Here is a 23,186-nt window from a genome sequence, read left to right as displayed (position 1 = left end):
CCCCAGCGCTCCCTGAGGAGATGCGCGTGCGCAGTGCGGGGGCGGGCGCGAGCCATGGCGGAGGGCCCGCAGCCGAAGAGGAAGCGGGAGGAGGAGAAAAATGGCGGCCCCGCCACTGAAGGCGGCGCCGCCACCGCCTTCACGCTGTCGGACCTGCGGGTGCGGCGCGTCCTGCGGGAGTCGGCGCGGGATAAGATCGTGTTCCTGCACGCGGAGGTAGCGGGGAGTGGAGGGGGGAGGCTGTTCCCGCCCGCCGCCATTTTCCCCGCTCCGGGCAGGCCCCGCCCCCAGCGGCACGTGCGCGGCCCCCGGGCATTCTGTCCCCGCCTGGGCCCGAGCCGCTTTTCCAGCCTGGCGCCGCCCAAACCGGGCTAAGCTGGCGGCCGAGGAGAGCTTGCTGCCACCCTCTTTCTTGTCGGTGTAATTTGGCGCTTTTGGATTGAAGCGGGTTGTTGGTGCTTGGTAGGTTAAAATGACACTGGATTGTAAGCAGCGTGCTGATTCTGGGACTGTAAATAGTGCAGCCATTACAGGAAAACTTGCAATAATTCTTGAGATTCTGTGCACGGCGGGGGAACCGTGCAGCTGCCTTGGCCCCTGTCTCCTGAAGATGTGCATTCAAGCAGGAGATGAGAGCAGGGAAGTTCTTTGGTCTCGAGACGATGGGTCGCTGCAGTAACTGAGCAGGGCACAGACTTCCTGCCCTGCCCTGCCCTGGGAGTGTGTCAGGAAGCTTCACAAACCAGAGGTTTATGTTTAAAAGGAGATAGAAGTCCTTCAACTTTATTCGAATAAAGGGAGAGAGTCCACTGGAGCACATGCTCACGGGGTTTTTTTCTCTCGATGTTTTGGAGGGCACAGCCTCCTTTTATCCTGAACTCCGGGCCTCAGGTTGCCATCTTCCTTTTACCACGGTCTGAGGTACTAGAAAGGTTCAGCCGAACTGCCTACCCCATATACCCTCTTAAACCTGTCATTTCCCCACAAAATTCAGAGGTTCAGGCTTGTACAGACCCTTGTCCCTTTCAGGAGCCAAAGTCGATAGAGACAGTAAGACCCATTTCAAAGACATTAACACTCATAAAATTGTTTGTAAAGGCGTTAGCAGGTATTTTCCTTCTCAGGGTGGGGAGGCCTCACCGGGCTCTTGTGCAGACAGGAGTAATGCTGTGGGATGTTCTACACCTAGCATCTCCCAAAACCAGCAGACTGAGGTCACTGGACTGGGGGCTGTGGTTCCTTGGAGCAGGGCAGCAGTAAGTGCCCCCTGCCCCAGAACTTGCTCCCTGACTACTAAGATGTAAATCCCCTGGCCTGCTTTTGCCCTTTTCCTGGGAAGTGTCAGAGATGAAATTGGTGCTGTGGGTCAACAGGAAACCTGGGAGCATCGGGGGAGGTGCAGATGGGCTGAGTCATAGCCCACATCCTCTGCTCCCCCAAAAACCACCTGTGTTCCCTGGTGGAGAGCAAATTCTTGCTGTGCTTCTGAGCAAATAATGCTGTCTACCCAGTGCTGGTTCTGTTTGCTGATGACTTTACCCATTCATATTCCAGAGGATTGGCCTCTCTGGAGAGGGCACAGATGCTGTAGTCATCCTGGAAAAGACTCCCTTCCAGGAGGAGAAGATCCCAGACCTGCTGAAGAAGCCCATGAATGCAGAGCTGCAGATGCACAATGACATTTACTGCACCTTCTACCTGAGCCCTCCCCCAGAGCTGAGTGGTGAGTGCTCTCAGCCCTGCTCAGGGGTCCTGGGAGGGCAGCTGGGATGCCAGGATACAATTTCTGCCCCTTCCAAGGGGAGGATGCAGTGAGATGGCAAGTGCCGCTGCTGGACCTGGCTATGCCACCTGGTTTGTGGTTTGGTGACAGCAGTACACCTGGCCCAGGTGGGGAGGTCAGTATGTTGTTGCCACGCTGCATCATCTTGTTGCATTGCTGTAAGGCAGCATCTTATCCTGAGGCTTTGAATGCTGCCCTGCTTCATCCCCTTTTTCCCATGCCATGGACATGTGGCTCAGCTGATGAGGCACTGAATGGCCAGCACTTGATGACCTTGTATGTGAAGGTGCAGAAAGGCTCAGGAGTGTGAGGGCTCTCTGTGGGTGATTGTCAGTGCTCTTACTTGGGTAAGAGTTGTCTCCTTCCAGAATGTCTCTCTTGAAACAGTCTGCAGGGCACATGCAGCTCATCCCATGGTGGCACCTCATGGGCTTTTTTGTCACCTGGTAAGGACAGGAGCTTGTATTTGAGGGAGGATTTAAGTGCTGGTAACTTCAAGACAAGCCCCATCTCCCTGCAGATTTCACATATTTGTGTGTTATACAACTCTGTTGATAACCAAGTATGAGAAGGACAGAGAAGCAGGTTGGAGAGCTGCAGTGGGAGGCTCTTGCCCTGCACAGGGACTCTGGTCCCAATAAGAAGGTGTCCTGCCTCTGGAGAGCGAGGCTGGTCTTTGGGCACTTCAGTTTAATCACAGAATCCCAGACTGTTTTGATTTGGAAGGGACCTTAAAGCTTGTCTTGTTCCAACCCTCTACCATAGACAGGAACACCTTCCACTACCCCAGGGTGCTCCAAGCCCTGTCCAGCCTGGCCTTGGACACTTCCAGGGATCCAGGGGCAGCCACAGCTGCTCTGGGCACCTTGTGCCAGGGCCTCCTCACCCTCACAGGGAACAATTCCTTCCCAATATCCCATCTAACTCTGTCCTGTGGCAGTAGAAGCCATTCCCTGTGTCGTGTCACTCCAGACCCTCGTCCCCAGTCCCTCTCCAGCTCTCTTGGAGCCCCTGTAGGCCCTGGAAAGGGATCTGAGGTCAGCCGGTCTCCAGAGCAGAGCTGCTCCAATCCTCAGAGCATCTCCATGGCCTCCTCTGGACTTGTTCCAGTGGCTCTGTGTTCTTCCTGTGCTGAGGACCCCAGAGCTGAAGGCAGCTCTACAGGTGGGGTCTCACCTGAGTGGAACAAGATCATATTCCACAATTAATTCCATGTGAATGCTGGTATATATTTGAATTCTGGAAGTGCAGTGATAAACTCCTCTTTCATAAACACAGTAACAGCCAAACAGGTTTGAAGTCAAAATTAATTAAAATTAATCTTAATTAAGATGTTGTTGCAGGGCCAAGTTAAATTTTCAGGATGCTTGATGTGCTTTCCCAAAAATGCTCTTGTTTTTAGCTCTTTTCCCATGGAGTAGGAAGGAGCACTGTCTGGATTTGTCAGCTTGAGTTGTACAAAACACCTTTTCTCCTATGAAGGACTCAAAATAGAAGATTTTGTTGTTATAGTGAGTTTCAGTCTGAGGAAAACAGCATAACGCCACAGGTGTTGTTGGAAAGATGTGAAAGCTCCTCTTTCTTAGCTGTGAAAGCTCCTGCTTGGGTGCCTGCAGGAGTTGCAGTGATTCCCACGAGGTGGCATTGCAAGACTGAAATCCCTTGAGCTGCCTCTAGCTCAGCCCTGCCAGCCGTGCTGGCCTTTGCCTTCCTTACAGCACCTTGCTGCAGCGCTGTGTAACTGCACATTGCTCTGATAACAGAGCTATTATTTTGTTTTAAGCCTTATTTTGTTTAAGGCTTATGCCAGCAGCAAAACCCCTCCTGCATGTTTGAATGGGGGAGAAGCCCCTGGCTTTCTTCTGCCAAGCTTTATCTTTTTAATGACTTCTAAATCCATCTTTAAAAGGTAAGTTTTTTGCAGAAATATTACCCAGTGGTGCATCCTTGCTTCCCACCCTTCAACTCACTCTGGATGCTGAGGAGTCCCAAGCAGGAGGTCAGGAGTGGGCTGTAGACCCTGGAGCTGCTGTTCAGGCTCCCTGAGTCAGAGTGGAGAGCAAAGAGGCTTCTTCTTTTGAAGCAATTAGCAGCAAATAGCTGTTTGGTGGGCACATTGCATGAGCTGCTGGTGGGCAGCCAGGCTGGCACCAGGAAAACAGCCCTGTGTGTCAGGAGGGGAAGGAAATGACCCTTTGGAGCTGAGTCAAGGCCCAAGGGTGTAGTTGACATGAGGAATTCAGTTTAAAAACCTGAACAGGAGGAGTTGCCTGTAAAGCTGCAGTCAGGGTTTGACTGATCTGGGATGTTGAGTGATAATGTGGGGACCCAGAGAGCCCTTGCACAGGCTCTGTCAGCTCCTTAGGTGCAGGTTTAATTACAGGCTTTTATCTCCTGGTCCTCGCAACTCTACACTTGGGTACAAGACACAGTAAAATATTTTGTAGAAAAGGCCAGACTTTGGCATTAAGCAGTTTCATGGAACAGTGCTGTGTTGTGTGATGAGGGAATTAACCTGGGGGATTTCACAGCACCCTGGGCAGCTGACCCCTGCCATGCCCAGCCTCTTGCTTTCTGTGGTAAGGTACAACTCGGCTAGAGGAAGTGATAACAGCGGGTCACTTGTGCTGATGCTGTGAGGAGCTGCCTCCAGAGTGTGTTTCTCAGTGCTGCCTCTGTGGTCCCAGGTACCTGGGGCTCTTCATTCAGCTGGAAGTGGAGACTTCCTTCATTCTTTCCTCTCCTCTTTGTTGAAGAGATTTGGTGCTGCTCCCTCTGTGCAATCAGACCAGCACAGGCCCTGTGCAATGATGACTTGTTTGTATGGTGACACAGTGTGAGGGAGGCCAAAGCATGTTACTTGAGCAAATTACTCCCCTTTGACCTCAGAAGAGACATGTCACTTGGGAAAGATGGATTTTACTGAGATTTTTAGTCTGGGAGCACACCAGTGTGAAAGTGGCACCAGATGGGTCTTTCTCATTTCATTGATGTTACTGCATGTATCAAGACTCAAATGGGAAATAACATTTGCAGACAAACCAGAAATGGTCAGAGTTTGTCTGAAGGGCAACCCAAAGCCCTGGAGTGAGGAGAGGGGACTTTGTGAATTTGTGGGGAGTAGTGTGTCAGAGCTGATGTGACTGTGCTGCTACCAAAGGCAGGCATGTGCAACTTATTTTAAGGCCACTTTCTGGATGTTGCTGAGATTTAAGAGGAGCCCTCAGCCTTGATTTCTCCTACAGGGAGAGCAAGGGCTGATTTACAGAAAGGGAAGCATTTTCCTACTGCCAAAGGTTGGATTGCAAAAGTCATATAGTTCAATATATACATTCCCTTATAATATCTAGTTCCTCACACCCATTTACTAAGGCGAGCTTGATGCTTGTGGCAAAAAGCAGCCTCTTTGTGCCTGGCTGCTGCAGGACTGTGTTTCTCCAAAGCTGTGCTGGTGTGATTTAAGGGCTCTTATCTGTCCTCTAAGGAGTCTTTGCTCCCTGGCTGCAGCCTGAACCTTATTAAAAACATCTTAAAACAAGCACAACAGGAGAAGCTCTGCCTCCATTGCTCCAACACGGGATAGAGAAATTGTGGGAAAAATGGGAGAGTGTGGAAGGAAAATTTTCAGTCATGCAGGAAGCAATCCACATCCCAAAGAGAGTCTGGTTTCAGGCAGTGAGGAGCTGGAGAAACTTGCAGGAGCTGCAGTGGGAAGACTGGTTCTTCTCCCTGCATTTCTGTGCTTTGGCTGCCTCTGGGGTTTGCCCAGCCAAGGAAACTTCTTGCATTTACACTTAAATAGAAAGCTCGAGCCTGAAGCTGTGGGAGCATCTGGGGGGTTTGGAGGATGGTGAGGGGTATCACTGTGCTTTGCTCTATGATTTGCAGGGGTGGTAAACTGCAACTTTCCTCTCTGCAGTGCCTGTTGCAGCTAAAGTCCACTGAGCCACCCAGGTCCTCCTGGCATGAGCCCAAGGGGCCAGGCAGCCTTAGCTGAGTCTCTGGCAGCATGCTTGGCTTGCCCTGGCATGTGTTGGCCTTGGAAACAGTGCGCTCTTGCAGGCTTTATCTTTTCCTGCTTTGATTCATTCACTAAAGAGTGCCCCAGCTCTTTCCAGCAGTTTGGAACAAAGCCAAGAATATACCTGGCTGGGGCTGGCTTGGAATCTGGTGTTCCTGTGTGACCCCTGTGCAGTTGTGATTCTAAAACCAAGCAGACTGTTCATGCAGGGGGGAGGTGGTGTAGGGGATTATATATTTACATGTATATATATTTTATGAATACATATTTACATGGGGCATTATATATTTTGTTAGGGCTGCATCCAAGGTGCTGTCTTCCCACTTTCTGATGAGAGAACAACGCTGAGCTGGGTGCAGCAGGAATGATGCTTGAAGAGAAAAAGAAAACCTGCAAGAGCACAAATGTTGACCTGCTTGTTGTTCCTCTGCCTTTGCACCTTCCTGCACCTTATGGTCAGGTTAATTAGGGAGCTCATAAATGAAAGCTCTGCATCTTGCTAGCAAAGAGAGGAAAAAGTACCCCTGCCCAAAAGAAATAGGTTGTACCTGTCATGTGTGCTTCTGCTGGCTCCCTGGCAGGGTTAAATCTGTCCAGAACAGGCTGGCAGTAGGTGTTAATGCTGCAGGGGGGTGGGAGATGAGTGTGCAGCCTGTCCTCACTGGTGTGCTGAGCTGGATGGGGACTTTTGCAGAGTCTGGGGACAGTGTGGCACAGAAGGGGATAAGACACTGTTAGTGAGCTCGGTGTGCCCTTTCCTACCTGCACGAGCTCTCTCTGCTCATACTTTGTCCACTCCTCCTGACAGTACCTGCCTCCAGCCCTTTTTCCTTTAAGTTCCCCAAATGGTGTTCTGATTTTCCTTTTCTCTTGGGTTGTGTTTTCCTCTCTTGTTTTTAGCAGGTTAATCTGAGCCTCCTTTTCTCCTGGGCAGCTTCTCATCAAATGCCCATCGTGAGTGACCAGCCTGGGCAGTTATTCACTGCCTCTTGCTCATTCAGGTTCCTTCAATTAAACCTCCTGGCTTTTTATAACCTCCAATTAGTTGATGGTCAGTCCTGTCTTCCAGAATAAACCACAGATGCTCTGTGGTGGCCCTGGGCTGGTGTTCAGGAACAGGCTGGCTGTGACTCAGATGTGAGCAGAGACAATCCCTCATGCTTCAGCCAGCTTAGAAACCCATATCACGTGTCCAGCGGTTCCCTGTCCCCATTTCCAGGCCAGGGTGGGTTTTGGGTGCCCCATGGCCTACGTGCTGCTCTGGTGCACATGGAGCCTGCCAGGAGCAGACTTGGAAACCGCAGTGTGGCTGTGTGCCAGCACTGGAAAGATTTTGGGGCGAGCCTGGTCTCGTTGTGGATGTTTCCTGCAGCTGAGCCTGGGCTCGGCTGTGACTTTGCATCCTGTGTGTGGCTCCTAAGGACTGTCAGGCTCTGAGCAGGTATCAAACAGCCTCTCTGGCTGCAGTGATTGATGCTAATTAGCATTGCTGGGGCATTTTGGGGTTGATGAGACCTTTAGAAGGGGAATAATCATAAGTGAACCACAGCTTTTTCCCTGTCTCCTCCTCCTCTGAACATCTGCTCAGCTGCAGCTGCACATTGAGTTCTATGATCTCTCATTTAAAGCACCCTGAGTTCTCTCCCCACTGTGAGCAGCCACCCCCAAACTGGGGAGGTGTCAGGGAAGCCATTATGGGTCCCCTGTACCCCCACACACTGTGGTTTTCACCACCCAGCACTTAGGGGCTTCTGCTGCAGTATTTGCTCTTATTTTTGGGGTATAAAATCAAATTGTGAAAGTTTCAGCCTGAGGCTGGCTGTGGTATTTTATCTTTTGCCTTTTTTGTTTTCTCCCCAGTGCTTTGCTGATCTTTTTAAGTGAGGAGAGCTACAGCCGTCTTTTTTTTTTCTTTGGTATATTACATCATCCTGCTAGAAGTGCTAATTGAGCCCTGGAAAACAACCTTGTTTGAACATGTGTATGGTGGGAATCAGACCAGACTGCCGTTGTGGTTTGCATTTTCATATTTTATGTTACCAGCACTTTCCTGTGGATTTCATTAAGCTGGGTTTGGCATGGAATGAAAAGGCAGAGTCTCTCAGATTGTGCAGTGCTGACCTTAAAAAAACAGAAAGCAGAAAACTAAAAAAAGACTCAAACCATCCTAAATCCTGGCTCTGGGAACAAATAGGTGTTTATATTCAGTGTCTAGCTAGCCCATATACATACTTAAGGCAAGAAGCACAGCTTTGGTGCCCTGGTGTGTGTGCAGCCCATGATTTTCTGTGGCAAACCCTGGGCACAGACTGACTGCAGTGTTCCAGCCACTGGTTCCTGTCTGGTCTGCCGTGGGGCTTTTCTCCTTCCTGCACCGAAGTTTATAGCAGCTCTGTGTCGGCTGGGAAGGCAGAGACACTCTTGTGCCCTTGGAGCACCATGGAGCCTGTGGCAGGCTCTGTATTGCACATCCAGCCTTGGCCAAAGATGGATGTTTTCCTTGTGTTTTAGCCCTGTGGGTAGGATTTACTGCTGCCAGCTTGACAAGGTGAGAACTTCCATCCTGTTTAATGCCACAGAAATTGCACAGCAAAGTTCTAATCTTGAGGCAAAGAGAAAATGTTTCTTTTTGCTAGGGTAAATAATGAAATGCTTTTTGTGGGCAGAGGGTCACTGAGCCTCTTCCCTTGGCTCATCCTGAGCTGTGCTGACCTATCAGCTCACGTTGTTTGCTCTGGATCTGTCTCAATGCCCTTGACTTCTTTGCCTCCTGTGCTTGGGGCTCGAGGCCAAGCACTCTGACTGAGCTCTGGGAAGAAGCTGCTCCTTGGAGTTCATCTGGGTTTGTGGCTGGATGAAGTTGCTGGGTGCGTCCTGTGAGCTTTGAATTTAAGTATGAAGATGTATCTCTGTCCCTAGGGTCATATTTTTGTCCTGGTTGTTGACTGCACATAAACGCTGCCCTGAGAGCCCCACCTCTGTCTTGATGTTGCTAACAGGCATGAAAGAACAAGTGTGGAAAAACTCAAACTCCTCCACCTGAACTGGAAAGACAGGCCCTGGCTGTGCCATTGATTTTTTTTTTTTTCTTCCTCCAGAAAAGCAGCAGCAGTGCAGGAGGTTAAAGCACTTGTTTACTTTCCATGTTCATTCTTCGTCACCCTCTCTTTAAAATGTCTTGGTGTGGCATTTTTTGGAAGGGAAACCAAATTTATTGGGGAGTGAAGGAAGCAACATGGGTGGTAACTTAGTCAAAATGTTTGTTCCTAGAGATCAAAGCCACAGTGGTGTACCCTGCCACGGAGAAACACATCCAGAAGTACCTCCGTCAGGAAGTGCACCTCATCCGTGAAACCTGGGAGGATTACAAGAACATAACCCTGCCCTTCATCCAGTCCCAGGGCTTCAGCATCCAGGTATGGCTACCACACCCTCTCCTGCAGACACTCTGTCAAAACACTGCTGTCAGGAGGCTTCTCTGAAGCCCAGACTTGAGAGCTGGGGGTGTTCTACCTCATCTTCCCCTTGGTTGCATTGTCAGCTCTGTGGTACTGTCCCCTCTTACTTGGTTGGTTTGGGACATCCTTTTCCATCTTTGCAGAAGAGCATTTGCCTTGGAGCTATACTTCAAGTTGCCTTTCCCCAGGCTTTCTGGGTGTTGGTGCTGTTCACTGGGTTTCTTAGGAGTCTCTGGGCTGTTGATGAAATGGAAGGGCACAGACTGTGCTTATATTCCTGCATCACAACTCAATCCTCCTGCTATTCAGCACCTCAGTCTATACTCCGTGTGGTGAAACTGTTACTTTTAGTGTGCTACTTGCCCCAGGCAGCCCCAGCTTTTTCCTTGGCTTTATCCTTTTTGCCTGTTCCTCTCCCTGTCTTTTTGCTTTAGAGACCAAAGAAATACAAGTGTGTAGGAATCAGTTCATGCCAGCCTTTGCAGAGGAGGAAATAAAGAAATCCTGGGGCTGCTGAGGCTCTCCATTAAAAATAACTCCCCAAAACTAACCGGGAGCCTTGGATGCTCCTTCCCCCATCTTTCCACTGCCTTAAACTGTAGCATTTATTAGCTGGAGAAAGACAAGTGTGTGTTTCCATCAGACCACAGCCTTCATGGAATATTTTCTGTGCTTTTGCTCCCAAATTTCTTATGTTTCCTGGTGTAGCAGCTGCCTTCAAGAATTGCTTGAGCTCTCACTCTGCCTCTTCCCCCAAATGCTTGTGAGCTGGTTTTGGTACATGGAAACATGTTCCTGGTGACCCATCAGGAGCATCTGCTGAGAAATCATGCTCAGCACAGTCAGTCCTTGACCTCTGTGATTTAATAATGCTGTTCCTTGTCTTTATCCAACGGGTTTTGCCAAGTGGAAGGGGAAATGTGAGGGGTGACAGAAATACCAGGGGACTACAGAGGCGTCTGTGTTTCCTGCTGGAGGATACAAAGTGTGGATGATTTCAGGATAATGGTTTTATTGTGGTGCCAGTCCGTGGACATGTGTTCTACTTGCTGGGCTTATGCTGGGAGCAACAGGAGCAGTCAGCCAAGGACCTGCATATCACAAGGCAAACTCAGGTTTAAAATTCAGCTCAGCTGATCAGTGAACTTTTTTAGGGCACTTATAGCTTGGCACATGTGATTAGAACAGGCAAGAAAGTCCCAACAAAAGGCAAATGTCTGTTTTCTGCTGAGCTTCCCCCTGAACTTTCCTCCTGAGGTTGTGGAACAGAGTGAGCTTGTGCTGTGCTTTAGAGAATCACTTGAAGAATCTAAGATGATGCTAAGGAGAAAATATAGCAATTTAAGGGAAAAAAACCCAGATCAAGTGACAAGAAGTAGGTTTTTCCCTCCAGATGTATTCAGGTCAGTTTGCAGCAATCCTAAGTATTGATTAGATGAATTAAACTCTGGATGGATTTCCCCCAAAATGCCTGGTGTGCACAGCACTGCCAGCCCAGCTCATTTGGTATATATGTGAAACAGGCTGCACCTTCCCTACCCACCTGGGGCAACCAGAATATTTCAGTCCTATATTTGCTGGGGAAAATGATGTTTCCAAACATTTTCAGCTTGCAAGCATTAGCAATTTCCTGCTGCCTTATGTTGCCACCTTCCAGAGACCTGGCTGAGGATTCTCTTGCCAGTCCAGTACTTAAGCTAGGCTTAAGATAGAGCATAACATGCATTCTGGAAGGACACTGGAGCTGAGGCTGGGAGCCAGGGAGAGCAAAGATGCTTTTCTCCGGTCTTGCTCTGTCACTTATCCCTGGTGTCTTCCATTTCCATAACTCTTCTCTGAATGGTGCTTTGCCTTGCAGGAGGAGCACGGGGGGATAACCAGAGCAGGGATTACAGGCAGGCTGGAGGCTGGAACCTTAAGTATGGAAGAAGAAGAGTGGTGAGCTGTTTTCTAATCGGCCAGGGAGCCAAGAGACATGCATTGCCCAAAAAAACACAGGCCTTTCATATCCCTGCAGAGAGCTGCCAGCAGCCAGAGCCACATCCAAATCTGCTCCTTCCTCTTTAAATAAGGAACAAAATGAGCTGAGTTCCCTTCCCAGACCTGGTTGTAAAGATTTTGCTACAGCTTGGGGGGTAAAAAAGATGTAAACAGCCCCATGGTGCTGCAAGAGGTGTGTGCTGAGCCCCATGAGAGCTGGGTTCCATTGCTTTTTACTGAAGTGCTCATAATATTCTGGAGTTTATTAGTTGATGAAGTGTTTTATGGTTCATTAATTACAAATTATTTGGTCATCTTAAAATAATTTTTCTAATATATTGTTGCAGAGAATATGCAGCAATCCATGAGCTTGGGCTAAATGTCCCTGAGATTTTTTTTATTCTTTGCTGATTTTTAAATCACATATTTCTCTTTCAGTGGGTGTATAATATCCTGGAGAAGAAAGCTGAGGCTGATCGAATCGTCCATGAAAACCCAGATCCTTTCAATGGCTTTGTTCTGGTTCCAGATTTAAAGTGGAATCAAAACCAGGTTGGTTTGCTCCTCTGATGCTGCCTGTCTGAAGGTGATCCAGAGGAAATGTCCACTTTCAGACTACTAAGAGTACCCTGAGAGAGTCTGAGTAGGTTTCTGTGCACACTGTTGTTAGTGATGACATTGCCAGGGCCTTTTAGCATAAGCTGATTAGGGATGCTGTAGACTCAGGCTCTTCTCTGCTGCTGAGGTGTATATATTTAGGTTCACTGTCACTTGTCCATATCAGCCCAAATGTTGTCAGGATGTGTTCAAACCAAAATCCTGTGTATTTGTTCTTCTGAACGTGTCTGGTTTTGTTGTTGTTTTTTGCAAGCCTTGACTTGAGGTGCAAACCAGGCAGCTGTGTTGTCCTTTGGTTGCTGCAATTAACTCTCCTCCACAGTGTTAAACAGATGGTTCTTGTCTGATGAGCAGCTGCTTTACCCCTTGTGGGAGTGGCCACTCAGGGTAAAGTGGAGAAAGTGGTTTTTAAGACCAGGCTGTAAACTAAATTGAGAATTATTCTTTGGGTTCCAGCTCCATTTCATGCTTCAAGTTTGAGGAGGTGAAACTCCATACACACACCCCTCCCTTGAGTTGGTGGCATCAAAAAATGTTCCCACTGTGTTTGTGATCCTTGTATGCTTCTGCAGGGGTATGTGGGAATAGTTGATATTTAATTAAGACTCTAGAAATGAAAATGAAAGTGCAAAAGAAAAATGGGAACAGAAGGCTGCTGATGGGCAGCTCCATCCTGTGTTTCTGTGCTGGGAGCAGCTGTTTGTGGTGCAGAGCTGAGTTGTCTTGGGGAGTCCCTGCAGGGTAGTGTCTGCTCCCTGTGAATTCTTTACACACCACTCCAAAAATCCCCTGTCAGGTAATGATAGGGTAACTAAGCTTGAATTTCCACTTGGTCACCAAGTGGAGGTCACGGAGGTACAACCTTCCTGATGAGATTTTGCAGCACAGGGGATTCATGTCCAGTTTGTAGGATGTGCTGTCCAGTGCCCTCCCAGTGGGGCAGTATTTAAGGATCCTAAAACATGCAGCATGCTGTCCCTTTTGTGGCTGTGAGCAAAGCCTCAGTGGATATCCTTGTGTGCTGCAACCAAGCTTTGCAATCCACATCAGGATTGGGCTAAAGTCAGATGGGTTAAAATTTGTGCTTTGGCATTTTCTAGAGACCTGCTGCATCCACATCTCCCAGCTGGCATGGTTAGGGAGAGCCTCAGTGGTAGGATTTATCCTTAGGGGAGGTTCCCCCATGTTCCCGTTGCCTCTTGGAGTACTGAACAGGATCTTCTGGACTTCTCCACAGAAGAACTGCTGTCTGCACCCCAGTCATTGCTGGAGCTCTCTGGGCCTTTTGCACTGCTGATCTCTTTCCCAGACAGGCGAGACAGCATCCAGGGTGCCCTTGAGGCAAGGAATTTCTTCTTGGCTGTGGGTGGCACTGAGCCAGGGCTGATCCTGACAGCCCTGGGGTGGCCCAGGAACACTGCTTCCATCTGCCACATCCCACCTGCCAGGAAAAGCTGCTGAATGAAATCAGGGAAGTAAGATGCAGCTCCCAGCAGGACTCTCTGAGCCCTCCCTCAGAAGTCCTTTCAGCAGTGTGGCCTCACACTCCTTGAGTCCCTGGGCCACAGATCCTGTGAATTCACCTGCAGTTATTTCAGATTAATGGATGGAGGGGGGAAATTTCTCTTTAGCACTGTGAAATCTTCTGGCCTCAGCCTTCTGGGTGCTGCTGCCCAACCTTGATAATGGTTCAAATTGTTTTTTTGGGCTGTTTTTTTTTTTTTTTTTTTTTTTTTTTTTTGGTGTATTTTTTTCCTTCCATAAATTTTGAGTTACTTTCAAATCTGCAGAAGCCCTGCGGCGTTGCCTGAAGCGATGCCTGGCATGACATCATTCCAGGCCTTTTTAGCAACAGGTTTATTTGTTTCAAACAGCAACATGCAGATGTTGTTCTAAGGAGAAGAGCTGTTTGCTTTTCCTCTTACCAACCAGCCTGGAGCCAAAGAGCACAGGCTGATACACCATTGTTTTCTGGAGCTGTGCTTGGGAATCAAATGGAACCATGAGCATGACTGTACTGGCTGGGTGCAGGAACAGCTCCGTGCTTCAAGAGCCCTGTGAGGGGTCCTGAGAGCATCCTTTAACATAAGCATCTATTTCCAAACAGCTGCAAACAGCCCTGAAGAGATCTAGATCTCAAATATCCACAACCCCTTTGCTTTCCAGTGTTTATATTTTAAAGTCACTAACTAAGCTGAAGAAGACTGGGATTTTTATTTTTTTAAAGTGTCATGATCCACAGCTTTGTTGTTTTAAACATTGAACACACTGAGTGCTTTGGGGGATGCCAAAGGTTTGTCTGAGTGCTGCTCAAGGGACATATTTTAGCTGCCCTGGCTTTGTACGGTGACCAATTAGGTCTTGAAAATTGTTATTTTTAGAACTGATGTGACTCAAAAAAGTGGCCAGCTGTTTGCACAGTGGAGAAGTAGAGAGCTTATCACTGGGAAAATTTCCAGTTTTGGTTTTAGCTGCTGTGATTCACTGTAAATGCTCGTCCGAGCGTGCTGCATATCAGCTGTCACTGAGAAGCCTGTGGGGTGTGCATGGGGCATGCTGGCAGGGGCTTAGTGACCTCACATATCTGGGTGGGTGCCTGCACCTGGTCTCTAATCTCAGTCACACAGAGAAGGTATTTCTGAGGTGCTCAGGAAGATGTGAAGGTGGAAGGGCAGCACTGAGTGTGATGCTCACAGTACAAGAGGGCTGGTCACTCCATCTGCCTCTAAAGCTGAGAAGGTATTTGTGGGTTTACGGGTTTGGGATGAGGCTGTTCTCTTCTGGTCGTTTCTGGACAAAACTCAGCTTCTCCAGAAATGATGCTTTGAGGTGCAGTGGGATCGTGGGTGAACACATCCCATACTGGGAGATTCAGCCCAGTGTGGGTGTTGAGGACAGTATGCCTGTATGGCACAAGAATCCCTTTATAACACAAATATCCCCATGTAACACAAGAATCCCTGTATTGCCCCAGGATCCTTATATAACAACCTGGGAAGCTGTGAATGGTGTGTCAGGTGCAAAGCACTGCTGTCTCCATGTGCTGTGTGTGTGTCCCCTCCATGGCCATCTGTGTCTCTGCAGCTGGAGGACCTGTACCTGATTGCCCTGGTGCACTGCCGGGACATCAAGTCTCTGAGGGATCTCACGGCCGAGCACCTCCCGCTGCTCAGGAACATCCTGCAGGAAGGGAAGGTGAGTGTGAGGCTGGTCCCACGCTGCTGTTCTGGCCATGGAGAGCTCAGCTGCCTCTGCCAAGGCGCTCTCTGGGTTTTCTGGCACAGCATCTGCCTGGGGACTGCTCCTCAGGAGATAAATCATGAAACAGGGCTGTGTTGCTCTCTCTGCCCAGACACCCTGGCTCCTGCTTTCCATCAGCACCTTCCCCAGATCATGCCACATCCAGGTGCTGTGTAGGAATTCTCTATACTTGCTGTTAGCAGTGAGCTCTTCATATTAACAACCCTGTCTCAATCCCTTGCCTGTTCTCACTGGCTGATGTGTTTTTCCACAGGGTGTGTTTGGGAGATGGATGTGCAGTAGCTTCTCTTTCCTTCACAGTGTTTAGAATTTGGAAAGTAATTGCACTAGGGAAGGTGGGAGATTAATTAAGAGATTAGTCAGGGGATTGCAGCGTGCCGGAGTTCACCATTGCTGTTTATAGTTTTAATTACACTGGCTGGTAATGGATCCCTGTTACTTTTCCAATGAGTTAGAGTGATAAGGGTGAAAGGGAAAATGATAGGGGTGGATAGCATATTCCATCATGGAGAGATAAAAGTGGGGCATCGCTCTGTCCCTGTGGAAGCTGAGAAGGAGGGTGGGGAAGAGCTCTGTCCTTCCAAACCTCTCCTTTCCTTTGCTGTGAGGAAGCCAAACTCCCTTTTATCTTTCTCTATGCCTTTCCTGCCGTCCAGGGATGCTTTTTCCCATCTGTTCCAAGGTTTTGCCAGAGCTGAGCTCCATTTCCCCTCTGCAGGAGGCCATAGTGAAGCGCTTTGGCGTGCCTGGCTCCCAGCTGCGGATCTACCTGCACTACCAGCCCTCCTACCAGCACCTGCATGTGCACTTCACCGCCCTGGGCTACGACGCGCCGGGCAGCTCCGTGGAGAGAGCCCATCTCCTGGCTGATGTCATCGACAACCTGGCCATGGACTCCATGTACTACCAGAAACGGGCTCTGACCTTCCCCCTGCGGGCTGATGAACCCCTGTTTAAGAAATTCCAGGAGGCAGGAAAAGTGTGAGGAGTCAGAGGTGCTTTTGTATAATTTTTTTTTAAATAAATACCCATTTTTGGGCTTTTTTTTAAAGGTTGTTCTCCTTTTATGTTTTTGAACTCTGTTTTTGTATGTGGTGGAGCTGATGATCCTTTGCTGTGGAAAGTGTGTTGTCTGTTCAAGACTCCAGTAAAACATTGATTGAATAAATCCCTTTGAGTGTGCTGGATTTTACCTCAGACTGGGATCCCTGTGGGATGCAGTGAGCAGAGGGTTTTAGGGTGGGAGTGGCTGTGTGTACCCATCTTTTCCACCCCTCCCCAGATTTCAACCCAAATATGATAGTATGTAGATGAACATATCCAAAAAACCTTGCCATCCTCAGAAAGCTTGATGTGTTTCCTACAGATTTACGCCTGGGAGTGGGATTGCAGCTTTCCTCAAGCAGGGAGGGGTGCCTTGCTCCAAAGAACTCCAGTGACTAACCCCAGTCCTCACCCTTCCTGTCTGGCCGTGTGCTGCCTGATCCCCAGCCTCAGAGCCATCACTCCTCTGCTGCTCCTTAGTCATCTGTGTCTGAAACAGCCTTGTGTGCAGGGGAGCCCCTTTCTGACAGAGGCTGCTTAATCCTTGGAAGGATTATGGGTTAAAGCCCGACCCCCAAGAAGTGCTCTTCCTTCTGCCAAGGTGGTGGTAGGACGGGAAAGTGCCAGGAGTTGGATTCAATGATCCTTTGTGGTGAAAGACCCAATTTGCCTGCATGCCATTGGTTCCCTGGCAGCTTCTCCACTGAGCACCAACCTCTGAAAACTTCATGAGTTCTTGGTGCCAAAAAGAGCTCTGGTTTCTGGTCAGTAAGCAGGGATGTAATTGCAGGAATCATCTTGCTGCTACCCCAGTTCTTTGCTCCTTTCCACATGCTGTGCTCTAAGGGGTTCTTTTGCTGGTGGGGATGGTAAACTAGGTGTGGTTTATTTTTTCCAGGCTGCTGGCTGTGCCAGAATGCAGCCTGGAGCAAAGTGGCATTGTTGGAGCTGCCATGGTGCTCTGCTCAGCTCATCCCATTTAAAAATATTCAGGTCAGGCAGCTCCCTGATGCCTTTTAGCAGCAGGGAGAGGCAGAGCAGCTGGATACAGCCACCTTCCCTTATTTCTCTGCAGAAATTCCCATTTCCTGGGTGAACAGTTGGACTTGATGATTTTAGAGGTATTTTCCAAATTATTCTTGGACTTTAGAAGTGCAATCCATAGTAAGAAAGCTGCAGTGCTGTGCTGCAAGAGCCTTTCCCTCTTGCTTCAGCTCTGCCCACCTCCTGAGCAGAGCAGGCCAGTTGATTTGAGGAGCTTTAGGATCTGAACATGGTCAGCAGCATTGCCTGTCCCATGGCTTTCCCCTTCCCTAGGTTTTAAATTGCTAAGGGACAGGGATTATTTTTCCATACCAAAGCATTTTCTCTGCCAAAGGGGAGCTTGGTCTTCTCTGATGAGGGAACATCCCAGTTTTATGTCTCCACCCAAGCCAGCCCAGGAATGGAGACAGTACAACACACAAGCCCATCTTGTCTCCAAGGAAGGCTCCCTGGTCCTCAGGTATTGAAAAAACACCCTCAGTCTTGAAAATAGACTGTCAGAGGGCTGTGACAGAGGACTAAGCAGCACATCTTCCACAGAGCATCTGCCTGGCTCCTGCTGGACAAATCCTTTTCCTGGGAGACTGCCCTGGAGAGCAGGGGTGTGTATGGAGCCGGGGCTGGGGGCTGTCTCTGCCTGTCCCAAAACAAGGGGTCAGGGGGAAGCATTCTGATGGATCTGGAGCCTTCAAAGGATTAACTGAGGTCCTGGGGCTGGACCTTCAAAGCCAGGTGGCATTCCCAGGCTGTGGTTTGAGGAAGGGTGAGCCTGAGGTGATCCAGAACAAAGCAGGCTTGTGCTGGGCATGAATCGCCACGTTCTTGTCCCTCTGGAGCAGATGCTGCAAGCCCGGCTGAGGGCATCCCCTTCCTCCTTTCTGAATAGATCCTGGCTCCTGCTTTGGCTTTGTCACCCTTTTGGGAGCATTTTGGCTGTGCTGTGATGGAGGCACAGCCTCTGCCTGTGCCCTGGTGGGGCAGGACACAGGTCCTGTCCTGCACTGTGGTGTTCCCCAAACCCTTTCTGTCGGTGGGAATTCTGAAGTGTGATGGCAGAGCTTGTTACAAATTCACTTCTCAAACAGCCAGCACTTCCCCCCGCCTTTTTTCTTCTCCAAATTACTCAGCGCTCATCATGCCGAATTAATGCAAGTGGCAGTTTATCCTTTGTAAATTAAATATTAGGGCAGGGTGTAGTAATTAACAGTGACTAACCCAGCAAAGGCTCCTGGCACTCTGCTACGGCAGCAAATACATTCCCATTTTATGGTGGGCTTTAAACCCCTGTTGTCTGCTGAGGCTGTGGTGGCCACAGGAAGCTCGTGGCTGGTTTTTGGGTCCACCCAAGGCGACACAGGTACCTTGTGACTGCTCCATGGATGCCTGCAGTGTCCTGAGATTCCTGTGGGACGGACACAGCTGGTGTCCAACACTTGGTAAGGGATCACCATTGCTTCCCCAAACCTTGGTGATGCTTGAGCCACAGCACCGTGACCTCTCAGCATAGAGGTCTGGGCAAACCCTGAGCCTGGATTTCCATCTCTGCAAGGGCTTTTATTCTGCTCCCAGTCCTGTTGATACTGCCCTGGGCCATGGGGGGATTCTGGGGATGGAGCCCATCCACCATCACCAGCAGGACACAGCTGCTGGGGACTGAGAAGATCCTGGGAAGTGAAACTTTGCAGCCTCTTTTAATATTCTGTCTTGGGGACACAGCAAAAATAGACATTTGGGATGCATTATTATTGCTAGAGCTTCATTGAATGCAGTTTATTATTTTCAGATGCAATAAACCAAGCAGTGGAACCCATGAGACTCAAGGGTCAAAATATCCTTCAAGCAAATCCCTGCTGAACTGTGGCCCCACTAATTATCCCACATTGTCTACAAGCCCGTGGCAATTAAAACCTAATTACAGCAAGTTTGCCTGTCACCACGGGTAAAACTCTGCCCCACTTGTTAACAGCAAGGAAACCCCAGCCTAAAGAGGATGAGGGATTCTCTTCAAATATTGATGAAGCTCCCTTGGCAAAATGAGATGTGTCAGCTTGAAAGGTATTTTATCAATTTATATTAAAACCAGACATGTTGTCTCAGGGATGGGAAAACTCATCCTAGGAGGGAGTTTGAGCCAGTGGAAATTAAAAAAAAATAAAAATCTTATAAATAAAAAGTTGACTGCTAATTTTGTGTAATGTGGGGTGGGATGGAAATGGAATCCCGTGGGAGAGCGAGGGGGCCTGACATGGGGCATTCCTGTGGTGAGGATTAATTTATTTTTAGGAAAAAGAAAATTACTTAATATTAGTTGATTATTTGAAGCAAAGCCGTTCCCAGGGTGTTTGTGTGCCACCTCATGATGGTTTGAGCGTGAGGTTTCAATGAAAAAACAGTGCAAACCCCCTGGCTCAGTGTAAATCTCCAGCAGGATGATCTTAGCCCATCCCCCAGAATTTGCTGTGAGCCACTTTCGGCGGGTTTTGGGAGGGAGGGGGGGGGGGTTGCTTTGACAGCGGCTGCCCCCAGCCCCATAATTTTTGGGGCCCCGAAGGGTAAGGGGAAAGCATTGTTGTCCTCTCCCGTGCCGGGGATGAGAGAACGGGTGCCTTCAGCTCCCGGGATGCTCTTCCCTCCCTCCTTCCTCCTCCTCCCTCCACCGCCCATCCCGCGCTGTGCGCAAGCGTGTCCGCCCTCCGGGCCGGCCCCGCATCCCGAATCCCGCATCCCGAATCCCGCATCCTCCCGCCGCACCGACCCCCCCCGAGCCACCCCATGGTGAGTCTGCAGCCGGGGGTCCCCCCGGGTCCCCTCGTGTCCCCCCGGCTCCCCTCGTGTCCCCCCGGGTCCGCGTGTCCAAAGCGGGTTTGCGAGTCCAGGGGTGCTGAGCAGAAGAAGAGGGGTGGGAAGCAAAGCCCCGGTGTTTTTGGAGGGCTGGAGGGGTCGGACGGGGGCACCCCGCGCTGGGAGAGCAGGGCAGGAGCTTTGCCCGCCTGGCAGCTGCCACGCAGGGTTGGCATGGGGGTGCGAACTGGGATTTGGGGGTGCCCCAGCTCGGATTCCCACCGGTGCATCCCACGCCTCTGGCATCCATGTCCTGGCGAGCGCGGCACATCGGGACGGGAGAAAGCGGCTTTATTTCTACGTTTTGTGGGTTTTTGAAAAAGAATTATTCTGATTATTTTTCTAATTAACGCAATTAATCAGCGCCTGAACTGTAAGTGTGGGCAGTGGCGAGAGGAAAATCCCCCGCACTCCCAGTGCCCTTCCATCTGCTGTCTCCCCATTCCCGGCAAAACAAACCCCCTCATCTCGCCGGGAAAACACGGCCTTTGGCATCGCTCCTGCTGCCCGTGGCCACTCCCGGGGAAGGAGATCCCACCCCAGAGCCCCGGGAAGAGAGAGTCTGGCATCTCCCCATGGCACGGGGTGGGCTCGTCGCGATGGGTCTGGGTGACTGGAATGCTGGGGAGCCGGGGTAAGGAAGGGAAAATCCTCCCGGAGGCCCCGGGAGGGGAGGACATGCCCCGTGTGCAGCTCAGGATGGCTCCACTCCCGTGTGGAACAACGGGCTGAGGAGGATGGAAGTGGTCTGAGCCTTTTTTCCCCATCCCTGAGCATCCTCTGACTGGTGGATGGATGTGCTCCAGTAGCCTGGTGGTCCCAAAGGGGTAGGAGGTGTCCCTGCCGGTCCCCCACCTGATGCTGGTGTGGACAGAGCTGCTGGGAGCAGGATCTGGGCATGTTGGTGCAGGATAAACCCCGTCCCATCCTACTCTGTGTGCCTGGAGCTCTCCTCTCCCACGGGGCAGGATTGTTTCCAGGGAGAGGTGAGGATGTTTGCTCCATGACCATCAGGAAAAGGAGCAGCTGGACCTTTCCCCATTGATCTTTTCATGTCAGGGCTTTGCAGGGTGAACCAGTGGTGTTTTATTGTTATGGGGAGTGGAGAACAAAGCAAAGTTCTTCCTCTGGGTGTTTTTTCTTGTGTTCCTCAGCTTGGACACCATCTCTCCCATTGGATCAGTATGGTGATGCCCAGTGGGTTGATGGTGGCTGCTTGGCAACTCTGATCTCCATCTCTTGGCATGATGAGCGGAATAAAGTCTTGTGGTGGAGCTTTTTGGGAAGCTTTGTTGAATTTCCCTGTCTTTGCTGCTGGGCTCTCCCTCTGGACATTCCTGGAGGCAAGTGATGGACTGCCCAGGCTTTGCCAGCTGCCTCCACCAAGGGTGTCTGTGGGAAAGGCATCCCAGGCAGACCAGAACCTGGGATCATCAGACAGAACTGATGGTTTAAGTGTCCTCTTCCTACCCTGGCTCCTAACCATGTGTCCAGCGTTTACTGAGCTCCCCGTGTTGCTGTAAGCTGTGGGATGGGATCAACATGCTTTGCTGGACTCTCCCTAACCCCTGTCCCTAATTATCTGCATCATTAGAGGGTTGCTTGCTCATCCAGCTTCAGGCAAGGAGTTAACAGCAGCTGCTCCAGCAAGGCACCAAATCCTGAGGAATAATGCCTCTGCAAATGTAAATATAAAAGGAGGAGCTGTCTGTGGACATTGATTTTAAGGGATGTCCGCTATGGAGATCTGCAAGTAGGGTGTGTTCCACAGCTGGGATTAGAACATTCTCCTGGAAGATCCACCCTGGCGGGAAAACATCAATTTCAAACTCTGGAGTAGCTGTAGTGATGTCTACAAGCCTGTATTTTTATAGCTTGTGTTGCATCCCATCGTTGCAACCAGCATCAGAGGTGGATGCCAGGCTGCAGGATGTGGGAATGCTGAGACCAGTGCCTTCCCCATGCCTGTGTTCAGGGGTTTTCAGCTGGCAACTATTCTCAGGTTGAATCCTGTTAATTAATTATTTGGTAATATCTCTAAATCCCATGTATTCAGTTGCTTATTCTCTTTGATGAAGTGATGGTCCCATTGCTTTAGCTTTGAATATTCCAGAACTGATGCAGGCTGACAGCATGGAATCTGCTTCTCCACAGCTTTCCCTATTGTGTTTTTTTTTTCTTTTTAAATATTTTATGTTCTTTTTCCCCTTCAATGTTTTCCCTCTGTATGTAGCATGATGGCTGTGTAATCCTGTTCTTGCAGAGGTTGGCATCCTGGATTCACTGGGATCTCTCTGGGATTCCATCCCACTCTACCCATTCCAGGCTGAGACCTCCCCCCAAGGGACACTTGCATGAATGGTTTTGATTTTGCAGTGAGGAAAGAAAATTATTTGATGCTTCCATGCTGCTTGTTGCAACTTTTGGTTCTTTTTTTTTTTTTTTTTTGGAGTTTCTTAAGTTCCTGTCACATTGCTTTCACACTTCTCTGTCCTCTAACTGTAATCCTTGTGTTTATTGAGCTTTTTCTAGGAAAACCCTGTGTCTTCTTGGGAGGGAAGAGGAAGAAAAACCCAGTACTTGCTAATCTATTGCTTTTCCAGCTGCTGACCTCTTGCATGTGACTGGGGTTGGGCTGGAAAATTTCCTTGGAGGAAAGAGAAAGGCATTTGGCTGTCAGGGAACGGAAAAACCGAAGGAGCCGCTCTCCATCCTGGTTTTCCTTCGGGCTGGCGGATGCTCGGAGCGGTTTCAGGCTGGTTCAGGCTGCGGCTGCTCTCTCTCCAGGATGGTTTTTGCCGTCTGCCGGAGCCCTTCGAGCCGCAGCCGCTGCTCCCGGCAGCGCCGAGGCCCGGCCCGGTTCGGGATGGGCTCGGCCCGGGAAGGGCCCGGTCCGGGATGGGATCGGCCCGGTCCGGGATGGGATCGGTCCGGGATGGGCTCGGTCCGGGATGGGATCGGTCCGGGATGGGCTCGGTCCGGGATGGGATCGGTCCGGGATGGGCTCGGTCCGGGATGGGATCGGCCCGGTCCGGGATGGGATCGGCCCGGGAAGGGCTCGGCCCGGGATGGGATCGGCCCGGTCCGGGATGGGCTCAGCCACGCCGGGAAGGTGCGTGGGAGCGGGGCAGGGCCG

The 23,186-nt window shown here is 50.0% G+C and overlaps 1 protein-coding gene across 2 annotated transcripts; it reads left to right on the top strand.

Annotated features, from left to right (window-relative positions):
- The first annotated feature begins 28 nt into the window (after positions 1–28).
- On the top strand, positions 29–16,283 carry DCPS (decapping enzyme, scavenger). Of its 2 annotated transcripts, none has more exons than XM_062508712.1 (6): positions 29–216; positions 1,555–1,723; positions 9,075–9,220; positions 11,681–11,794; positions 14,945–15,055; positions 15,840–16,283. In XM_062508712.1, exons 1-6 carry the CDS (start codon positions 55–57, stop codon positions 16,104–16,106), a joined length of 969 nt encoding a protein of 322 aa, XP_062364696.1. In that variant the 5' UTR covers positions 29–54; the 3' UTR covers positions 16,107–16,283. The 2 variants fall into 2 exon arrangements, with proteins under 2 accessions (XP_062364696.1, XP_062364695.1); XM_062508711.1 differs by having other exon boundaries at positions 29–242; positions 1,557–1,723.
- The last annotated feature ends 6,903 nt before the right edge of the window (positions 16,284–23,186 follow it).

This window comes from Cinclus cinclus, chromosome 25 (assembly GCF_963662255.1).
Source record: "Cinclus cinclus chromosome 25, bCinCin1.1, whole genome shotgun sequence".
NCBI lineage: Eukaryota > Metazoa > Chordata > Aves > Passeriformes > Cinclidae > Cinclus > Cinclus cinclus.
This window is presented reverse-complemented; position numbering and strand designations above follow the sequence as displayed.

Coding starts and splice junctions, on each gene's coding strand:
- DCPS (XM_062508711.1), top strand. CDS start 55: ATGGCGGAGGGCCCGCAGCCGAAGAGGAAGCGGGAGGAGGAGAAAAAT. Junction 243..1,556: donor GGGAGTGGAGGGGGGAGGCT/GTTCCCGCCCGC, acceptor CATATTCCAGAG/GATTGGCCTCTCTGGAGAGG. Junction 1,724..9,074: donor CCCTCCCCCAGAGCTGAGTG/GTGAGTGCTCTC, acceptor GTTTGTTCCTAG/AGATCAAAGCCACAGTGGTG.